General features: G+C 36.4%; 1 protein-coding gene across 1 annotated transcript in view; it reads right to left on the bottom strand.

The window, feature by feature from the left end:
* Positions 1-22,129, bottom strand: part of LOC116151596 (dual specificity tyrosine-phosphorylation-regulated kinase 1A) — a 59,869-nt gene that overhangs the window by 1,909 nt on the left and 35,831 nt on the right. Inside the window, 9 exon segments of the mRNA XM_064485511.1 lie at positions 6,179-6,303; positions 6,796-7,014; positions 7,017-7,083; positions 7,625-7,629; positions 15,706-15,837; positions 16,698-16,701; positions 17,110-17,256; positions 19,757-20,006; positions 20,008-20,041. Coding sequence (XP_064341581.1) covers positions 6,179-6,303; positions 6,796-7,014; positions 7,017-7,083; positions 7,625-7,629; positions 15,706-15,837; positions 16,698-16,701; positions 17,110-17,256; positions 19,757-20,006; positions 20,008-20,041 — 983 coding nt within the window.

Genomic DNA, 22,129 nt, shown 5'->3' with positions numbered 1-22,129 from the left:
AGGGTTTTGAAACTTTAATGTGTTAGATAGTTCTGTAACACGAACTTCCAAATACGTTCAAGGGTGAAAAACATTTTACTATGAAATCTTCAGCAAGTTATACCCATAAACAGGCTCATATATTTTACTGGCCACCTTCTTTCCTTGGGAGCATTGCTTATGCCAGGGGTCAGCAAACTTTTTCTGGAAAGGGCCAGAGCGTAAATATTTCTTATGGGTCACAAAGGAATTCTTTACTGTCCCCCTAAAGCCCCTCCCCTCTCCATCTTTCCTTTTTTGATAAAAGCCCTACTACTCATCCAGTGGCGTGACCATCCCTCCATTCAGACAGCCAGCGAGCACTACTGAAGCCACCTCCAAGCCAGAGCCCAGCCTGGCCTCTCTTCTCCATTTCCAAAACCTGACCCTAGATGAGGCCACTACCATCTCTTGCCCAGACTAACAAAACAGCCTCCTAACTCAATCAACTCCCATCTTCCATCCTTGCCTTTTTCCAAACCACTCACCAAAGTATAGGAAGAATAATTCTTTTTTAAAAGCACAAATCCAAGTTAGGCGAGAAAAGGAAATAAAAGGCATCCCAATTGGAAATGAAGAAGTAAAACGGTCACTATTTGCAGATGACATGATATTATAGACTCCATCAAAAACCTGTTAGAACTAATAAATGAATTCAGTAAGGTTGCAGGGTACGAAATCAGTAACAGAAATCTGCTGCATTTCTGTACACTAATAAGGAAATATCAAACAGAGAAAGAACACAATCCCATTTACAATGGCATCAAAAAGAATAAAATGCCTAGAAATAGATTTAACCAAGGAAGTGAAAGACCTGTATATTGAAAACAAGACACTAATAAAAGAAATAGAAAACAAAATAAATGGAAAGATAGTCCATGCTCACAGATGGCAAGAATCAATGTTGTTAAAATGTCTAAACCACCCAAAGCAATCTACAGAGTCAATGCAATCCCTATGGCAAAATTCCAGTGGTCTTTTTTAAAAAAAATAGAGAACAAATAATTCTAAAATTTGTAATCCACAAAAAAACCACTGAATAGCCAGAGCAACCTTGAGAAAGAACAACAAAGGTGGAAGCATCATGCTCTGTGATTTCAAACTATAATACAGAGTTATAGTCACTAAAACAGTATAGTATAGCATAAAAACAGACACATAGATCAATGGAACAGAAAAGAGAACCCAGAAACAAACCCACACATATATGGTCAATTAACTTATGATAATGGAACCAAGAACATACAATGAAGAAAGGACAGTCTCTTCAACAAGCTGTGTTGGGAAAACTAGATAGCTATACAAAGGAATGAAACTCAACCACTATCTGGTATCAAACCCCAAAATTAACTCAAAATGGATTAAAGACTTGAACCTAAGACCTGAAATCATAAAACTCTTAGAAGAAAACATAGGTGGTAAGCTCTTTGACACAGGTCTTAGTGATGATTTTTTGAATCTGACACCAAAGCGAAAGCAACAAAAGCAAAAATAAGCATATGAGACTATATCATACTAAAACACTACTGCACAAAAGGAACCAACAAAATGAAAAAGTGACCTACTGAATCAGAGAAAATATTTGTAAATCGTGTCTCTGATAAGGGGCCAGTACCCAAAATATATAAAGAGCTCATAAAACTCAACTGCAAAAACCCAAACAATCCAATTAAAAAATGAGCAGATCTGAATAGACATATTTCAAAGAAGACATACAGATGGCCAACAGGTACAAAAGAAGATGTTCAACACCATCAATTATCAGGCAAATGCAAATCAAAACCATGACAAGTTATCCTCTCACACCTGTTAGAACGGCTATTATCAAAAAGACAACAAATAACAAGTGTTGGCAAGGATGTGGAGAAAAGGGAATCCCACTGTTGGTGGGAATATTAACTGGTGCAGCCACTGTGGAAAATAGTATGGGGGTTCATCAAAAAATTAAAAACAAAACAACCATATCCAGCAACCCTACTTTTAGATATTTATTTGAAGAAAACAAAAATACTATCTTCAAAAGATACATGTACCCCCATGTTAACTACAGCATTATTTACAATAGCAAAAACATGGAAAGAACCTAAGTGTCCACCAACGAATGAATGGATAAACAGAACAATCCAAAACCCATGTGCCATCTGCACAATCTATACAATGCTTATCTCTCCAACCTTTCCCTCCAGCCACCTGGGCTCTGACTATACAGGGTCTTCCTTCTATTCCTCCACCTGGTCAGAATCTTTCAAATGCCTCAGGGTATTTGTACTTACTGTTCCCTTCTGCCTAGAATGCTCTGATTTCTAATTTCTGCTTGGATGCTTCTTCCACACCCTTTCAGTTTCAGAGTCTCCCCTCACCACCACGGCTAATGCTGCCCCAACTTCTGCAGCACAGGCTACTAGTTGTCCTCAAAAAACATATTCTTCTTCCTGAGCACATGACTGCACCCCATATACTAGCCTTCCCTGTACAAGACATGGCCGTGTGACTGTTTTAGTCAAACGAATGTGAATGAAAGTCCCTATGTCATGGCCAGATATGGCCCCTAAATTACCTCCCAAGTCCTTCGCCTGCTGGAGGCAGCAGACAACTAGGCCCTCAGGGACCGGCAGTCGCAGGATGGTAGGGGAGAGCCACACCCCTAACCTGAATACCCATTCAGGACTATTACATAAAAAAGAGTACTTTTATTCCTTTAGCTACCATATTTTGGGGGTCTACTGATCTGTTATCAGTTGGGCCTACTTGAATTAATATAGTCCAGCCAACAAACAGCTATTCTCTATTACATTAGGTTTTGTTTATTTACTGTGGCACTGTAAGCGCTAGGAAGGCAGACTGTGTCTTTAGCACCAGTAGCTAGCACGCATCATTAAGTATTTACTCAATGAAGGTGGTCTCAGAATCAAAATTGCAGAAATACTATTGAAAATAATCCAGTAGAAAAACAGAAAGTTCTCAGAAAACACTAATGGTTTTTAAATTATGAAGCTACTCACAGGGAAATATATACATGGTCTTGTGGTGGCTCACAGCGAAAGAGAACGTGACAATGAATGTATATATGTTCATGTATAACTGAAAAATTGTACTCTACACTGGAATTTGATACAACATTGTAAAATGACTATAACTCAATTAAAAAAAGTTTAAAAAATTAACAAAGCTACTCAAAATTCATGCATAAGAAGAAATGAACAAAATATAACTATACTCTGTCCAGCACCATTTTTCATTTCAGACTTCTCCAAAGGTGATCACACTGACTGTGTCTCCGAACTCTGTTACTGGGAAGCTAAACTGATAACACTACATGGAGGGCAACTTGGCAACAGCTAACAAAATGACAAACCACATTATTCTTTGACCCAGCAATTTCACATCCAGGAATTTTTATCACAAACTGCATGTGTGGATGATTTACATACAGGGTTATTTATTATGGCATTATTTGTGGTAGTAAGAAAAGACTGAAATAAGCTAGTATGAGCTACTGATATGACTTACAGAATATCTAAACAATGGAATACTATGACTTAAAAAAAATGAAAAAGCTCTCTATGTAATGATACAGAAAGATAAATATATACATACATATAAATTTTTTAAATACATGTGTAACATGTTAAAATAAAAAACCAGATGTGAAACAGTATGCATGGTACGCTACCGTCTGTGTACAAAGGTTAGGTGAAGAATATGTATTTGTATTTGCTTGCATGTGTATAAAATATCTCAAAAAGGATACATAAAACTAGTAACATTAATTTAGAAATTAGGTGGCTAGAGGACACAGAAGGGAAGACGGCTCACTGAATCCTCTTTTGTTTAATTTAAACCATGTGAATGTATCAACTATTCAAAAATTAAGTAAGAAAAGAGCTGAGGCAAATAAGGCACAACACTGACATCTGTTACACACAGGTGGGGGCCCAGGTGGCTTGGACTACTCCCTGGATCGTTTTGTGTGTTTGCAGCATCAACTGTATTTAGAGGGAGAAAGGGAAGAAGGAAGGAAGGTTGTTCTAGAGAATCAGGGAAAGCCTTTGGCAGTGATATTTAAGACCTGCAGGATACACAGTAGTTACCAAGGCAAGGACAGAGAAAAGGAGCACTCTAGGCTGAGCACAGACAATGGGAGAAACGTGAGAGAGAACACACATTTTATATTCCAAAAAGTGAAGAGCATCCAGTAAGACCAGAGAGGAGGACGAGCAGCCTGCGTAGGGGCCGGACCGCCGGAACCACGGTAACCCTCCTAAGGAGTCTGAATTCTTTTTCAGTACAAGAGAAGGCCAAGAACTGGATCAGACTGCTTGACTGAACACTGACTCGGCTTCAGAGAAGAGAACGGGATAGACTGGTGAATGAAACTGGACGGTGGAGGACCAGTCAGAATAGTCTTTCTAATCAGATAAACTAGAGATGGTTGTCGCAAGGGGGTGAAGTGAGGTGGGGAGAATAAAAACACACACAGGCTATTCAGAAGCACGCTCTCCACCCTCTGATTCACTGTAGGCATGAGGGAGAGAGGAGTCCGGATCAAATCCCCAGGCGCCAGGTGTACGACCTGAGCAAAAGGGTGAGTTCAGGGCCATTTGCACCAAGAACAGGTAAGGGCAGGAGGGCAGTGGTGGACGTGGAAATGACGGCAGCTGTTCATGGGCCGCATCTGGAGAGTCGTGTTGTGGAGCCTTTCAAAGTGATACTGACAGTAGATGATTAGAAATAAAGGCATGAGGTTCAGGAGTGACATGTAGGGCAGAAATAAAGATGTTAAGTGATGTGCCTCAGGACAGTTGCTACGGTCATTGTTTAGAGCTGTGAGGTGACCAGGAAGTGTGTCATGTGAGGGAGAGGGGCACAGGGTTGGAGGAGGAGAATCCAGAAAGGAGACAGCAGGGGTGGGACGGGGTGGGACAAGGGACAAGTAAGATGGAGGAGAGAGCTTCGAAGAGCAGGGGCAAGCCAGTGTTGTCAATGTGAGTGAGGAACAGAACGAAGTGACCGTGTGCCCTCTGGGCACCTCGTGACAACCACTGGTGACACTGCAGGAGCAGCTCTTGGAGCCGGGAGGCAGCCCAGCTGGGGCGAGCTGAGGAGCTGGTAAGGGGGACAAGACAGAGCCCACAGGAAGCAGAAATGTGGGGCGAGAAAGACATGGGCCAGGGCAAGGTTTTGCTTCCGACGGGAGACCTGGGGATGAGTAGGGGCTGCAGACAAGGAGAGACATGGACAGGACAAACGGAGGCTGGTGACACACAGTGAGGAGTCCCTTTTGTAAGGCTGTTCCTTACACAGTGATGAGTGAGAGAGAACAGAGGAGGCAAGACCAAAGGTTTCTGAGAGGAGAAGAAGGGTTTGAAACCATTATTAAAGAGAATGGGAGAGAGATGATGGCTGGAGAACCAGGAAAGCTTGCCCAGGAAGGCCGGTGACCATGAGCAGACAGCTGCACATGCAGATTTCTGCACCAGGGACAAGGGCTGGTGTTCATCAACTTCAGTTTTATTTCACTCATCAAATAATATACTGGCCTCTTGTTATAAAACACCGCTATGCAGTACTCAGCATGAATTAACTTATTATTTTACAAACGGTATTTAATGAATATTTTTACTACCACCATCTGCTTCACCCCTTAAAAAATTTACTTAATTAGATCCTCTTTAACAGGTTTGAAAAACAAAAAACCTCCAAACAAAAAATGAAACAAAACAACATAGAGGTGAAAATCAAACTACAATTCAGAATCAGATTCTGATTTAGAATGTAGGCCTGTCCATAATCAAAGGTCACAGGAGGCAGAGAGTGCAGTAATTAAGATGAGCCTCAGAAAGTTAACTTAACCCACTGAAGTCTCAGTTCCCAATGTAACATGAAAATCCACACTGTGTGAGGCTCAAAATGCTGCCGCAGTAAATGAATAAACATGGAAAAAACACTTGGAGCAATGGCTGGTATGCGCTCAATAAATGTGAGCTATTTCTAAACAAGGATGTGATTCTTCAGTCAGAAATAAATTAGAATGCCTTATAAACGAGGAAGGTACGGCCCTGCAGAGTAAATGACACAATCATTCAGAAGACACCTCGCACCCAGTACTGCCCCCCCAGGCACGGCAGGGCACGGGATGAAGGGCGGTGCCACGGCCCACCTGCGGGCTGTGTGTCTCGCAGTCCATGGCCTGGACAGCGGCGGAGAAGTGCCCGCTGCTGTGCAGGTGCTGGTGCGTTGGGTCCGACCTGGCTCTCCCACTGCTGCTCGTCCCCGACAATCCACCTGAAGTATCACAGCACAACACACCTTGTGAGTTGAAAGCTAATTCTGTCCAAGTACATATCCTGCAACTGTACCATTAAAACTGGAACTGTGTCACCAAAAAAATTTCTATTAACGCAAAAGTATACCAGAAAGGCATCCAATTCTCTGCGGTCTTTCACATCAACCACTGAACTAAAATGTAACCAAGTTTGGTTACATCGGGAAAACTCAAGCATGTAGACCAAGTATTTCCATTTTAAAAACAATTTAAAATTTTGGTTTTGTTCCCAAGCAGCATTTACTGACACATATAACTAAGTGTTGGAGCTTCAGGGGAGGTGACTTTTTTTTTTTTTTTTTTTACTACCCACAAAGAACAGATTTAAGGAAAATAGTTCTTCCCTACCCATTAACAAACCTTAAAAACACTTTAAAGTAACCCCCACTTTGAAAAGGGTAAACATGTCAAAGCCTAATCTCAAAAGAACCGACCTGAGCTTGAAGACATACCAGAGGTGGTGCCCGAAGACTGTGACTGCTCCATGGCGGGGCTCGTGGACATGCTATTATTCGTGTTAGTACTTTCGTCAGCTGTCTTCTTGAAAAAACTGTGCTGCAGGGCATAGTAAGGTTGAATTTGAGTTTGGGGGTCATAATCAAACATCCTTAAAATGAGGTCTTTGAACTTCAAGTAGTCAGCTACTGTATGGCCCGATTCCCCAGCATGACGCCATCAGGTCCTCCTGTTTCTACTCCAAGAATATTATGAAGTTTACGGGTTCCTGGTGGTTTATACTCCTAAAAAGAACGATGAAAAGACTTCCTTTAAATTTGATGGAATATGTAAAAGCCTACATAACATCAAATATGTTTACATGTATGATATGTTGAGGCCTTTATTAAAAAGAATGCTTTATAGTTAGAGCCTCTGTATTTTCACACATTACTATTCTGAATGCACTGTAGTTCGGAGAAATTCAAAATAATTTTGAGACCAAAAATGACTATAAAGATCATCTAGCCCAGGGATCAGTAAACTACGTCCTGGCCCAGATTCTGTTTTTATACAGCTTCAGCTATGAACGTTTTTTCATTTTTAAAGACTCTGAAAAACAAAGCCAAGTAACAATACGTAACAGAAGCCCATGAAGGCTAAAGCTTTACAGTGGGGTCCTTTGCAAAGGCAGCGTGCCAGCCTCTGCCCCAGCCCGGGGGGGTGGGGGTGGGGGGTGAACCTCTTTTCTGCCCGATGCACCTGTGAACTCAGGTGTACTTCCTCAGTAACCACGGCTCATTAAAGCTGTTGGGATCAATCCTAATAAAGAATCCCAGGTCTAACTCTCCCTGCTCCTATTCAGATAAATCAAAAGCAAATTATTTATGCCTCCCTTTAGAAAATATATTTGATAATAAATTGTCTTAGCATGCACTGAGATTTTCTGGAAACTCATTTTTCAACAAATAACAATATAACCTTTAAAATCCCTAAGACTGCTGAATTTATTCAGAATAGTTATCAGTGGATTTTTGTTTCTAAGAACAACGTAGAAATGTGCAAGAGACCATTGCTCTTACTCTAAAAATCAAGAACAAGCCAGGCAGGCAAACCACAAAATCACTGCTTTTTAAAAACCCATCAGAGAACTGAGGACTAAAGAAACCACAATTAACTAAATTCTAGAAAGTGAAAAGCCTTTCCTAGGAGAGAAGAGACTTATGGTGGGAGAAGAGCAAATGCCACAGATCTGAGGAAGGAGAATCCAGCCCAACTCCAAACCAACTTCTAACAGCTACGTGTGGCTAGGCTGAAGAATGGGACAGGCAGTGACCCGGAGAGGATCCCCCAGGGCTCTGCAAAGTTGGGGCTGGAGCAACTGGATGGGCACAGATGGCCCTGAAGCACAAGTAGTTAGGAATGGGCTGCTGGCTGTTCAACATGTATAAAAGATCGCTCCAGTCTCCACAAACACTGTTTAAAACCTATGAAGACAGTGGAGAATAGAATCTAAGTTAAACAAACAAAACAAACAAAGCCCAGATTCAGCTAAAACTACAAAGAAATTGACTCAATCTCTTCACACTCATGGTCTGGAGAGCGAGAGGCATGCCTCTTTCTACAGGGAACCAAGATTCACTTCCACCTCAACTGTTCTTAAATACACAAAGTCCAGCACACATTTAAAAAATTACAGACATAAGAAACAAAAACTGGGTCCATAATCAAGCGAAAAAAAATAGTAGAAAACCTACATAAATAAATGACCCAAATGTTGAAACTTGCAGAAAGGCATTTAAAAATAACCATGATAAGAAGAAATTAGTTCAAAAGGCAGATAACATGTGTGGACAGTTGGGGAGTTTCAGAAGAGAAAATTAAAACTATTAAAAAAAAGGTAAATAAAAATGTGAAAATTTCAGAACTAAAAAATGCAGTATCAGAAATGAAGAATTCATTTAATGATTTTTAACAGCAGACTGGATTCAGCAGAATTAAAATAGTGAACTAGAAGACAAAGCAAAAAGAATCATCCAACACCCCCCACAACTAAACTAACAAAAATTAACCAAACTAACACACAAAAGGAAAGCAAAAGGAGTAAACCGAACAGAGACCTCTGAGATAATACTGAGCACCATACATTTAATTGGAGAATTAGAAGAAAGAGTGAAACAGAACATTTGAAAAGATAATGTCTAAGCATTAATTTAAAAAAAAAAAAAACTGGAAAGAGATCAACCCGCAGATCTAACTTAGCAAACTCCATGGAAAATAAATGTAAAGAAAACAATACAGAAGGACCTAATAGTCAATTGCTGAAAACTCAAACATTAAAAAAAGAAAAGAAAAGAAAAACCTGCCAGGAAGAAGAGAAATATTTTATAAAGAGAACAATGCTTAGTAAAACCAATGACTTCTCTTTAGAAATAATGTAATACAGAAAAAAAAAATCATTAACATCTTTAAACAATATTATACCATCACTCTCTTCTGCCGAAATGTAAGCCTAGAATTCTATATCCATTGAAATGTCTGTATCTATAGACAGTATCTTCCCCCAAATAAAGGTGAATAAACATATTTTCAGACAAACAACTGGTGAGACAATTAATCAACAGAACTTATTCATTATAACACAAAAAGTTAAAGGAAGTTCTTCAGGCTGAAGGAACATAATACCAGAAGGAAATCAGGAACTGCAGAAATGAAGAACTAACTATATGGGTAAAAAAGAAAGAACTTTTTATTATCTTTATTTTTTATGTCTTTTTAAATCTCCTTAAAAAGTCCTTTTTAACTTAAGCAGCTGATGTGTCATGAGGATTATGACAAGCGCTACATGATGATAAGCGTGGAAGGGTCAGATAGCGGCACACGATTATTACATGGTTTATCAAGTGATATAATATCCTGTTAAGGTCAACTGCCAAGTTAAAATGCATATAATAAGCAACATTAAAAATTACACAGAGAGGAATAGCTAAAAAGGCAGTAAGAGAAGATGAAATAAAATATGAAAAAGTACTCGACTCAAAAAAGAAGTCAGGAAAGAAGGAACAGGGAACAAAGAACAGAGAAGAAAAACAGAACACAAATAAGACAACAGTCTAAAATCCAAACCTGTGAAATACTAAATGGGCCAAATATTCATTGTGAAAGAAAGATACTGATTGGGTTAAAAAGCATGACTCCACTACATGTTGTAGACAAGTCATACTTTATATATAAAAACATGAACAGGTTTAAAGTAAAGGGTAGAAAATATATACTATGAAAATGGTAAGAATTAGAAAGCTGGTACAGCTATAGTAATATCAGACAGAGTAGACGTACAGACAAACCATCAGTAGAGATAGAAATATTTCATGGGGATAAAAGACTGAATTTATCACTAAGTCCTAATAATACTAAACGGGTATACCTATTAAGAGAGCTTCAAAAAACAAACAGCAACTAAGATAAGATTAAGTCAAATCCAGTATTACTGAAGATTATGCACTCCTCTCAGTTATTGATAGAACAAATATACAAAGATACAAAGTAAGGATGTAAAGAAAAGTATCAAACAACCTGACCTATACTGACATTTATAGACCACTACACCAAACAAATATAAGTGTACATGAAACACACACCAAGACAGCTTACATGCTATGTATAAAACAAGTCTCAATGGATTTTAAAGGAGTAAAATCATGTTTTCTGACCACAATGCTACTATATTAGAAATCAGTAAAAATAAGATATCTTTAAAAATCCTTGGACTTTTGAAATTACATAACATTCTAAATAATGAGCCAATAAAGAAATCACAAGAGAAATTAGAAACATTTCAAAAAACTGACAGTTAAAACATATCAAAAGCTGTAGGATGCATCTAAAGCAGTGCTTAGAGGGAAATCTATACCATTAAAAGCTATAGGAAAAGAAGAAAGTTTTTCCACATTCAGAAGCTTGAAAAAACCAAAGTCAACCTAAAGTAAGGAGAAAAAAGGAAGTAACAGAGGGAAAATCAATGGGAAAGAAATTAGACTAAGAGTATGAGAAAAATCAAAAGCCAGTAGTTTGAAAAGATTAATAAATTCACAAATCTGATAAACCACAAGCAAGACTAATAGAGAAAAAAGGAAAGAAAACACAAATGACCAATATCACGAATAAAAGACAGACTATCACTACCAGATCCTCCAGAAATTAAAAAGACAATTATGAAGTATTATGGGTAATTTTATAGCAAATCCAACAACCTAGATGAGAAGGACAAGTTTCTTGAAATATGTAGCTACCCAAGTTGACTCAAAAATAGCTATATATTTACAAAATACGTCAACTACAATCAATAAAGAACATCCCAGGTCATGATAAGTTCCACTAACTCCATTAAACATTTACAAAAGAAATAACACCTGTTTTATACAAATTCTTTCAGAAAAAATCAGGAAAGAATACTTCCCAATAGTTTTGAGACCAGCATAATCCTAAAATCAAAATTTAATGAAAATATTACAAAATTTTAAACAAATATCCACTTAACTACAAAGAAACTAATCTCCTATCAACAGACCAGCAAACTGAACCCAGCAACATGTAACAGGACAGTATACCAAGAGTAAGTGTGGCTTACCACAACATGAGCTGAATTATTACAAAAATTAATTCATGTACTTCACCACAAAACAGAAAAAAAATCATATGACCAGTAGTAGAGTGCATGCTTAGCACATACAAGGTCCTAGGTTCAGTCCCCAGTACCTCAATTATAACCAAGCAAACAGCTTTCAAATCATGTCTACAGATACATGAAAGGCCATGTGACACCATTCAAAACCCATTCATGATTTAAAAAAACAAATTAAAAAACACCTCTCAAAATATTAAACATAAAAATACCACTCCTTCAACTTGATAGAGGGCTATGAAAAATACATAACTAATGTCACCGATGCTGAATGACTTTTCTTTAAGGCTCAGTACATGGAAAAATGTCTATTCTCATCATTACTATTCAGTATATGGAGATCCTGTCAGTATAACAAAATAAAAAGAAATAAAGGTATACAGATTAAGAGAATGAAACTGTTCATTCATGAGGACATAATTATTTAACAAAAGTCTGCAGAATCCCAAAAACAAACAAACAAAAACCCTAGAACAAATAGGTAAATTTGGCAAGGTGTTAAGACAGAAAGTCAATATACAGAAATCTACTGTATTTCTACATATTAGCAATGAAAAATTAGAAATGGTATTTTAAAAATAATGACACTTAACCCCCAAAATTTAAAACTTAGAAATAAATTGAACAAATTTAGTGCCAGACTTCTGCACTAAATGCTACAAAATGCTAAGAGAAATTTAAGACCTAAATAAATGGATAAACCATGTTCATAGATTAGAAGAATAACTACTGTTAAGATGTCCATTCTCCTGAATGGAATCTCAGTGCAATCCTAATGAAACTTCCAGCCGGACTTTATATACAAATTTATAAGCTGATTCTAAACTTTACTATGTAAATAGAAAGGACCTAGAGGGGGGAAAACCCAACAATTTTGAAACAGAAGAGAAGAGCTGGTGGGTGGGCTTATATCACTTGAATTAGAGACTTACCATAGAGCCACAGTAATCAGCAATGTGGCACTGGTTCAAGGACAGACAGGCCAATGAAACAGCAGAGTACAAATAAAGATCCCCACACAAAAGATTGATTGCTTTTGGATAATGTGCCAAATCAGATCAACAACTTAGTGGTAAGCATATGAGCAAAATGAACTTCAACTCTTATATCCCCATCCCATACTCAAAAATTAATTCAAGAGAGACCATGAACTCTGACCGTAAAAGCTAGAATCAAAACAAACGACCTTCAAAGGAGTATCTTCACAAACTTGAGGAAAGTAAAGATTGTTCATAAAAAAAGCTGACAAATTTTATTTTGTCAACATTAACATTTTCTGTTAATCAAAAACTACAACTAAGCAAATAAATGGGCAACTCACAGTCTGGGAAAAAATAGTTGTCACATATATGTGATAAAGACTTATATACACTATATGTTAACAAAAACCTCCTACAACTCAATAATTAAACATTCCTATAACAAACAGGCAAAAGACTGGACAAACTGTTACAAAATAAATATAGGAATGGCTAATGAGCACAAGAAAAAGTGTCAACATTATTAGTTGCGAAGCAATGCAAATGGAAACTGATATATACCCATTAGAATGGCTAAAATAAAAAAAAAAACCAACCATATCAAATGGTGAGGATGTCATACAACTGAACACTCACATGTAGGGGGAATAAGATGACAAGACTTTGGGGGACTATTTGGTATTTTCTTGTGAAGGTAAACACACATATACTCTAATGACCTGGTAACTCTACTTCTAAGTAGTGACCCCAGAGGAATAAAAACATGTGCACAAAGATTTATGAAAAATGTTCCCAGTAGCCTTATTCATAATAGTCCTAAACTGGAAACAACCCAAACAACCACTGAGAGGTAAATACAGATAAATTACAGTATTTCCATTCAAAGAAATACTACAATGCAATTAAAAGGAATAACCTCTTAGACACACAACAATATGGATGAATCTTCAAAAACAATGTCTGTTAAGTGAACAAAACAAAATAATAAATACTAGATTCCATTGACAAGAATTTTGCTTATGAAATAGTTATAACTAACTTATAATTACAGAAATCAGAGAGAGGGTGGGATGACAGAAAAGGGTCACAAGAGAACTTCTGAGGTGGCGGAAAGAGTCTTTTAGGTAGTGGATACACTGCTGTATATAAGTTAAAACTCAACAAAGTGAACATTTAAAATATGCATATCTTATTGTATATAAATTATACTTCAATAAAACAGCATCATTTGCAGTCTTAATTCTTCATCCTCCTTCCCCACCAAAGGAAAAAAATACATAGTAAATATGAATTTCATTACTAGGAAGCAAAAATGGACTCTTGAAACATAAAATGAGAAATTAAGAGTAAAAATAAAAATCACTAAGGAAATAAACCACACAAACATACCTGTTGACAGTGCATGCACTTCTATTTATACTTCTGGTTAGAACCCCTAGTGCATCTGTCACAATGTAATCATTTGGTTATGGATTTGATTTTTTTGTTGTTAAAAGTTTATTTGTTTAAAGAGAAATAATTATTTTACACTTTTAAAAATTAATTTTCTTAAGTCAGTTGCTAATTGCAACTAAGGAAAATCTCATAAAATCTATATTTAGTATATATTAAATGTAGGTTAAGATACTTCCAATTTTAAGAAGGGAAAAGATCTATCTACTCTTTTTTGAAATGCCCCCCAAAATAATTTAAAATAATAATTATTATAGCCCAATTTTGGAGAAATGATAGGTTACAGCCCATAGTTAACTGTGGTTTTCCTAAAGCAGAGATTAGGGAAATGGAATGAGATGAATGTTTCATTTAGAAAAAGGGAAAAAATAGCAGAAGTAGGCAAAAAACTTCAAATTGGAGAAAGAAGCAGAAGCCTGTATCACAGAGAGATAAAAACATTAAAGAGGCCTCATATCCTCCACGCTAATTAAAATCAACTGGTAGGAGCTACTCTGAATGCTGGTGAAGCTAAGGAGGAGTCCCAGGCTGTGCTCTGGTTCAGTGGGAAAAGGGGCCATGACTGATAAGCTATGTGGACAAAGGCCAAAGGACTCAGGATGTCTGCTTGGCATTTTCCATCCTTTCTTTGTGTGGAGCAGGTATCATTTAGCTGCCGGATATTGCACTGCCTGAAACTTTAGACAATAAGGCAGAATGCAGTAAGTTACAAATCAGCTGTGAAAGCTACAACTACATTTCTTTTTAATATTCTAAAAAAAAATTGATATTAAAAGTTAAGACTCCATAGCTGAAGGTGAATTACAGCAAACAACATCACCTTCAGTTCACTGGAAATGACTCCTGGTGGCAGCATCGCTAAAATGCAAGGGCAAAATAAAAACCAGCGAAAATGCAACCTCTTAAGTGCTAAAAATGCAGAACTACAGTCACAGGGTGTCTGGTACATATATCACACACAATCATATGTTTATAGATTATATCCATCTTATACTAGAAACAAACTAGATTACAAAACATACGGTTATTTTCAGATATACAAAACAAGGAGGTAAGTCAAGATGTAAAATTGTCATCATTTACTCTTTTAAACTGACATAGTTTAGGCATCTGAAAATTACTAAAACAAACCTAACATTTTAAAAACCTCACTTCCAAAGATTTTGGAGATGTGAGATTCCTGCTAGCCACATCATCAAGCTGGGAATCTGAAATCTATCAAAGGTCCATCCAGTCAGTTCATATTCTTGTCACAAACTGCTTGAGTCAAAAATCCTTCTCTCTCATCTCAACTTAAAAAAAAAAAAGCCATTCACTGCAATTATGACTTCTACTGTTCACAGCTGCACTACTGTTAACTGTGACTTCACTGTACACCCAAACTATAAGAAACAAAGGTCAAATCTACTGATTCTACCATTGAAACAAGGAAGGGCGATTTGATTGGCTGCCTCAAAAGGCAGAGACATATAGATTTTTTTCATTTTTTGTTTTATTAGGTAGAACTGTTACAATATGCACATATGCACTATATACTGCACGTTTTAAATATATATATATTTAAAACGTGCAGTATATACACACACTGACATATAGTTTTCAAAATGAAGCCTTAAAGAGAACCCTGAGGATTAATCAAACACTGGTCTATAACAGATAGTATAGGTCAAACTATAAAAAATATATATACTTAAGTTACCAATGGAACCAATTAACTGTAACACTGATTTCAAGTAAATACAAAGTGTGCTTAAAGACAGTTCAGTGAAAAGAAATAAAGGCTCAAAAAAAATTTTCCCTGTTTTACCCACTTTCCATCTTTGTTTTTTTTAAGTTCCAAGTACCATCTGGCAACTTCTCAAAGAACTTTCTTGCTTTTGGTGCTTGGTCAAGAATATGAGCAGGTGGAATACTCAGAATTTCCACTGTTTTATTCATCTGATCTACCCGTATTCAAAATAAAAACAAAAACCCTGTCATTTCTACTGTAGTACATCCAACTTCTGCTCATCAATTCATTCATTCATTCATAAATTATAAATGCAGTGAGGGAGCAGGCGCACTTCAGGCCTGGCACAGGACGAGTGCAAGGGCCTGGCAGGGCCTGCGGCTAGACCAGACAGGAGGTCATGTGCTGGGACCGGTGGGAGAGAGGGAACAGGAGCAGAGGGAGTAAGGGACCTTCAAGCTGCTCAAAGGACTTTGGCTTTTACCGTGAGTGAGGTGGAAGCCACTGAAGTTTCAGGCGATCTTAATATTGTTTAAACCCATGGAAAAGGTACTATTACAGGGTAATATTATTTATTATTAAAAGAAAAACAAATATACACTATGGTAGTTACTGCCAAACAGGAGCTCACTAGCTACAGTGAAGTGACTTAAAAGGAAGGCAGAAGGGACAGGTTCCTGACACTATTTATTGACAGCTGTATAACCCAGGACAAGTCATTGCATTTCATTAGTCTTTCTCGTCTCATGTGTAAATGAATCGACTGATCATGATCTGCAACTTTTAACTTTTCTTTAAAAAAAAAAAGAAACAAACAAACAACAACCCAGAACTCCACAAGTGAATAGTTTCAAAAACCACTGAAAGCCCAGTTCCTCTGACTGTGAGGGAGCCTGGCCTCTCCCTCTCCCCTGCCCTCTTACCCCTCCCCGGCACTGCCTTTGACTTTCAACAGTCCTCTAGGAACACAGACTGAAAGCCTGGGGACTAGAAGAATTACATTAGTCTGTAGATCTAACTAGGTTCTCTAGTCCTAATTTGCCCTAAATTATTGAGATCAAATATCCATCAAACCTACCTACTGGTCATCATTTACTTTAACTCCAAATCATACCCTCAAAATTTACAGTGACGTTCACACTGTTTTTAGGGTGGACTTCAATTCTTCAATATCATCTTTTTCTGTTATTATACTTAAAAATCAATAAAATTTATACCAAAATACTTATTTTTCTAATCTAATTTACCATTCTCCTTCATCAGCAGATTGAAAGATCTCACCTTCTATTTCATAATTCTACACTTCACTATTATATAACTGAAAATTTTAAAAATGGATAAAATCAAAACTGACCTAACACTTGAATGATTAAGCTGGTAAACAGACACCTTTTCCTAAAAAAAACTTGAAGATTACACTGTCAGAGGTTAAAAACAAAAAACCATGAAAACAGAAACAGAATTTTTAAAGCAATCCATCATATACCTCACTGGCTCCACTGAACAGAGGTTCTCCAGTGTGCATTTCAACCAAAATACACCCAAGGGACCACATGTCAATAGCAAGGTCATAAGGCATTCCCAGCAGCACCTCTGGAGACCGATAAAAGCGACTCTGAATATACTGGTATATCTGAAATACATTTCAAAATAGTATTAATGCCAAAATAAGTTTTTTTAAATTGTGGTCAACATTAGATTAAGAACAATACTCTAATATTAACCAAAAAAATAGAGTTATTATAGTTTCATTTGTTGGTTTCAACATTAGACTGTGAATGTTATTTAAAGAACTAAACATTTCAAGGGAGTGGTTAAATCTGTGAAATACAAAATACACAAAATTCAAGCTCTTTCATTTAGTTCAATCCTAACTAGTAATCGAGATGTATCTCAAAAATTATGCCTTATTAGAAGAAAATATTACTGAGAACTATTTATTTCTCTATTAATTATTCTTTCCTGCTATGGCTAGCACTTGGTTTACCATGAATTTAACAGTTAAACTGTATTTAACCTAAAGATTTAAGGGTCAAATAAACTCAGTAGAATGTAACTGAAAATTCAGACATCAGCACTATACTAGTCTCACAGACAGATCCTAGAAACATGCCACAGAGATTCAACTGGGAGTCATTTCAGACTAATCACTTCCTCTCCACCCTGTCCTGTCCACCTCGCTCTAAGACTTCTTAGAAAAAGAAAATCTTGAAATGTATTATTTCCAACGAAGTAACCTGAGAATGTCTTGAGATCAATTCATTTCCACGTAGCCATTTTGAAATTACATCTAGAAATATCACTAAAGCAAAGACAGTTTTATTTAAAAACGGAAAGAAAGAAACAAAATTGTAACTAAACTTCCTAAACTTAACACTCAAACCAAGTGGCCAAGCAGCATGGAGCTGCTTCCTCAGAAAGCTTCTATGGCCCCGACCTACAACTCCAGCCAAGTCTCTGAGAATAAGCTTTGCCTCCACAAGCAGCTCAAACTCAACCTTAAGGGCTTCTCAGAGTGAAGAAATTCTAATTCAAAGGGACCAGGAAGAAGTATTACATTTCCAAGTTTTTATAAGCCAGTGGCATCTGTTAAGCCCCAAAGACTCTCTATTACTGACACTGTCTTATTTCCCAGCTTGTGAAAGGAAGTTGGTCAGCTACCTGAGTAGCAGTTAGGTTATCCACAAGGCTGTGCTCCAGGATCCCCTGACCAATTTCTGCTGAGACATAATTGCCCTACCATCTTCTAACACTGAGCCAGCAGAACCAGGTTAGGACCGCCGCATGTCTACTCTGTAAATGACTTCCAGAGAATTCTGATATACTCACACAGTTTAAAACTTGAGCTAAAGGTACAGTTGTGTCAGTTTGGCTGGATAGTAGTGTTTGACATTAGGACAGAATATATGATTTGATTTAAATAGGAAAACATTTTGCAAGACTAAAAATCTATTCAAATAACTCTCAAGATGGGCATGTATTTTCCATTTACAATATACTTTATCCCACAGAGTATCTTCTGATTTTCAGAGGCATCTGAAATTTGCAAACCTTGCTTCCTACTCCTTCAATTTTTAAAAATATTTTCAATGATTTATAGCAATCACTACCATAAGATAATTTGCAAAAAATAACAAAAGGACAATCTTGTTAATTGGTCGTAAACCTTCATGATTAAATTAACCCACTATATTTAAAAGCTGGAAAAAAGTTGGACAGGACAGGAAATTTCATGAATTTGGAAAACCAAGAAATAGAAAGCCAGTATGAAATAGTAGTATCTGAATGTTAGTTATGCTTTCACTTTTTTTTTTTAAAGAAATGTAGTTTCAAATACTTACAAGTAAATAGAAATAGCACTTAAAATGAATAAAGTATTATCAGATGGTGACCCTAATTCAAGAAGAGAATAACCTACAACTTCTATTTTATATGCAAAACACTGCTAACGTAGCTTTCATAATGCCAAGAATTTTAGGGAAAAAATGCTTTCCTAAATTAGCTACACCCAAACCTACTTATTGCTATGGACATGTCTGTTTTTTGCACTCTGAAGGAAACTAGTTTGGATGTGTCAGAATTTATATAAGGAAAAAAGGATTTAAACTTATTTGTCAAAATAAGTTGATGTTTATCAACTGCATAGCTTCTACACTGTATTACCATGTATAATGCAAAATTACCTGCTTTTTTTTTTTTAATCCATCTATTTTCGAGGAAAAACACTGTTTGGATCTATATTTAGAGAAATATTTTATAGCAAAGATTCAATGTTCTAGTACTGGAATCTCCCCAAATTTATACTAAAACCCCTCTTTGGGAAATACAGTTAGAACAAAGCACCTAATATTTAACATATTTGTCACCTATTTTCTCTTAGTCTTTTAGCATACATGTAATTTTTTAAAATAAACTTTGAAAAACCAACACCTTCTAATTCAAAGTATTACTGTTTGCAATTTAAAAGGTATCTCCTCAAAGTATCAACATAAGTGATTCAAGTGCTACATTTTAAAGATAACCATCCTGTAATTATCTCCAAACTGTACACAGATTAATAACACTTCAAGTATCTACCTACACTGTTCTACTTATTTCTATATTTTAATTTACAAGTCCTGAAATATACTTACCCGCTGCCCCAAATGACAAGAACTGCCGAAGTCAACAATCTTGATTGCACTGCGTTTGGGGTTACAAAGAAGGATACTCTCAGGTTTTAGGTCACAGTGAATGATACTAAGTTCTGGAGTCACAAGGAAAAGCAGTACAGTGCACATTTGCTGTGCAAACTTTCGTGTTAGGTTCAAAGAGACACGTCGAAAACTGGTGTTCCTCAACAAGTCACAGAGGTTGTAGGACAGCATTTCAAAAACTAAACAGATGGTTTCAAAACATAAAGTGACATTTTAAATGCACTGAAAGAGAAAAATGTTTCATTTTAAATTAAACATACCAATTAAATGAGAATAACATACACATGAACTCACAGTTACAATGTCAAATGCAGAGTGAAAATCAAGTTAAAATTTGGAGATCAGCATTCTACAGTAAACAGCACATTCTTTAAACAGTTAAAAATATCTAAGTTGTTTATCTGCTGAATTAAAATAGGTACAGTGTCTGCCAATAAGCAATTTATGATACAAGTACCACCACTGCAAGGCCTTGTGTACCCCTGTTCTCAGGGACCAGACACAGAATACTGTCATGGTTATTCCAGATAGCCCTGTAGAGAAACTTCTGTTTCAAATGATACTAAAAGACCAAAACGAAGGTAGCCTTGACAAATGGTTGTTTTATATCATTCCTGTTGAGTTATAGGTGCTCAATCTGGTATATGTAAGAAGTTTTATACTGAAGGGCAATGCTTTAATTTATTGAATGACTTCATCTCATGTGAAGTCAGTGTTAATACTTAAAGCACCACTTTTTGAAGCAATGTGTTGACTATTAAGCCTTTTTAGAGGGTCCATAGTTACAGCAAGTAATATATTCTATGCTCTTTCTCCATTCATAAGCCTACTTATCATTTCTAGACCATGGCAGGGACCAAATAATCCACATAAGAAATTATGCTGCATGGTTTAAAAATATTTTAAAAAGTAGACTTTTTTTAAGTTCAAAGACTTAAGACTATAAAACTCATCAGAATAAATTATATTGATCAATCACTTCAAAATAAAAAGTAATTTATATCATAAAAAGGCAACACAACTTCCAGACACCTTAAATTTAATGTATCTACTCTACTGGCAAGGCTAAATCTAAAGGATTTTTTTTTTTTTTGGCTAGTTTTCCAATATAGAACCTCAGTTTCTTGAGACACTGCACATTAATTCAGCATCTTCCTAAAAAAGTTTAAAAAATTCATCCAAAAGAGTATCTGTAATGACTAATGCAATTAATGATCATTAAAGTCAGTTTATTAAAAACAAAAATGACAGCCATTATTGTAACATAACCAAGTAGCTAACATTTCATGTTTTCTTTCAAAAAGGCAAAATTAAAATGTTATAGTAATGCTATCAATATTTTGTCTACCACTTAAGCAAAAACTCAAAATAAAACACAAGAGTGAAGAGGAAGAAGAGGTGAGGTATGTTCAGATCATAAGTCAAGCATCCTCAGAATGTCCTTCCCGGTCTTCTAACCCATTGAATGGAAATGTGCCCAGTTTATACTAAGTTGTAACTAACACTGAAGACCAAACATTCAGTGAATTAGACGATAAAAGGGTTCAAATGCAAATGTTGTTACTATGGACTGTATCAGATGATCTATAAAGACACTAAGGAAGAAAATGAATAGGATAAGCTCATTTTATTGCAACAATAAGGAAAGAAGGTGTTTCATATATGAAATCTAATCTGAGTCACGGGACCATGTATCTTTAAACATCAGTGTTTGTTTCTATCATCTTGGAGGCCACAATGCCCTCTCCTAATTTATTAAAAAGGAGTTTGTTAATAAAACTTAACCTCATGGTTACCAGGTAAACCAGCCAGCATTTCTGAACATGAGTTGCTAATATATGCCTATTTTTAAAATTACATAATTAAATGATCCTAAGGTCTCGATCTTAAAATTTATAGCATCTTATTTTTATTGGCAGCAATTTGTTTCTTCTTGGTGGCATTTCATTTCAGTGTCATCAAATAAAATATTGATGTCTGACGATCACTGGCATCTTAGATTTGATTAAAAACAGTATTAAAGAATATATAATTAGAAGATAGTTTACCCATGTATCAATTGGCCCTAGAAGTCACTATTTTCATAACTCTTCTGTCCCTTTTTTTTTGTTTTCAGAGCCCTGGGACCTTGGGTATGTTACTCCTTGAGACCATCTGCAGTATAAGGATTCTACCACCTTCCTTACAGGACTGCTATGACTATTGCAGACAATGGAGGAAAAGCACAAGGAATATGGTAGAAGTTCAAGACATCGTGGCTGTTATTTCTTGAGGAAGACATTCCAAAAATGGTTCTATAATCACTAACAA

The sequence above is a fragment of the Camelus dromedarius genome, chromosome 5 (genome assembly GCF_036321535.1).
Source record: "Camelus dromedarius isolate mCamDro1 chromosome 5, mCamDro1.pat, whole genome shotgun sequence".
NCBI lineage: Eukaryota > Metazoa > Chordata > Mammalia > Artiodactyla > Camelidae > Camelus > Camelus dromedarius.
This window is presented reverse-complemented; position numbering and strand designations above follow the sequence as displayed.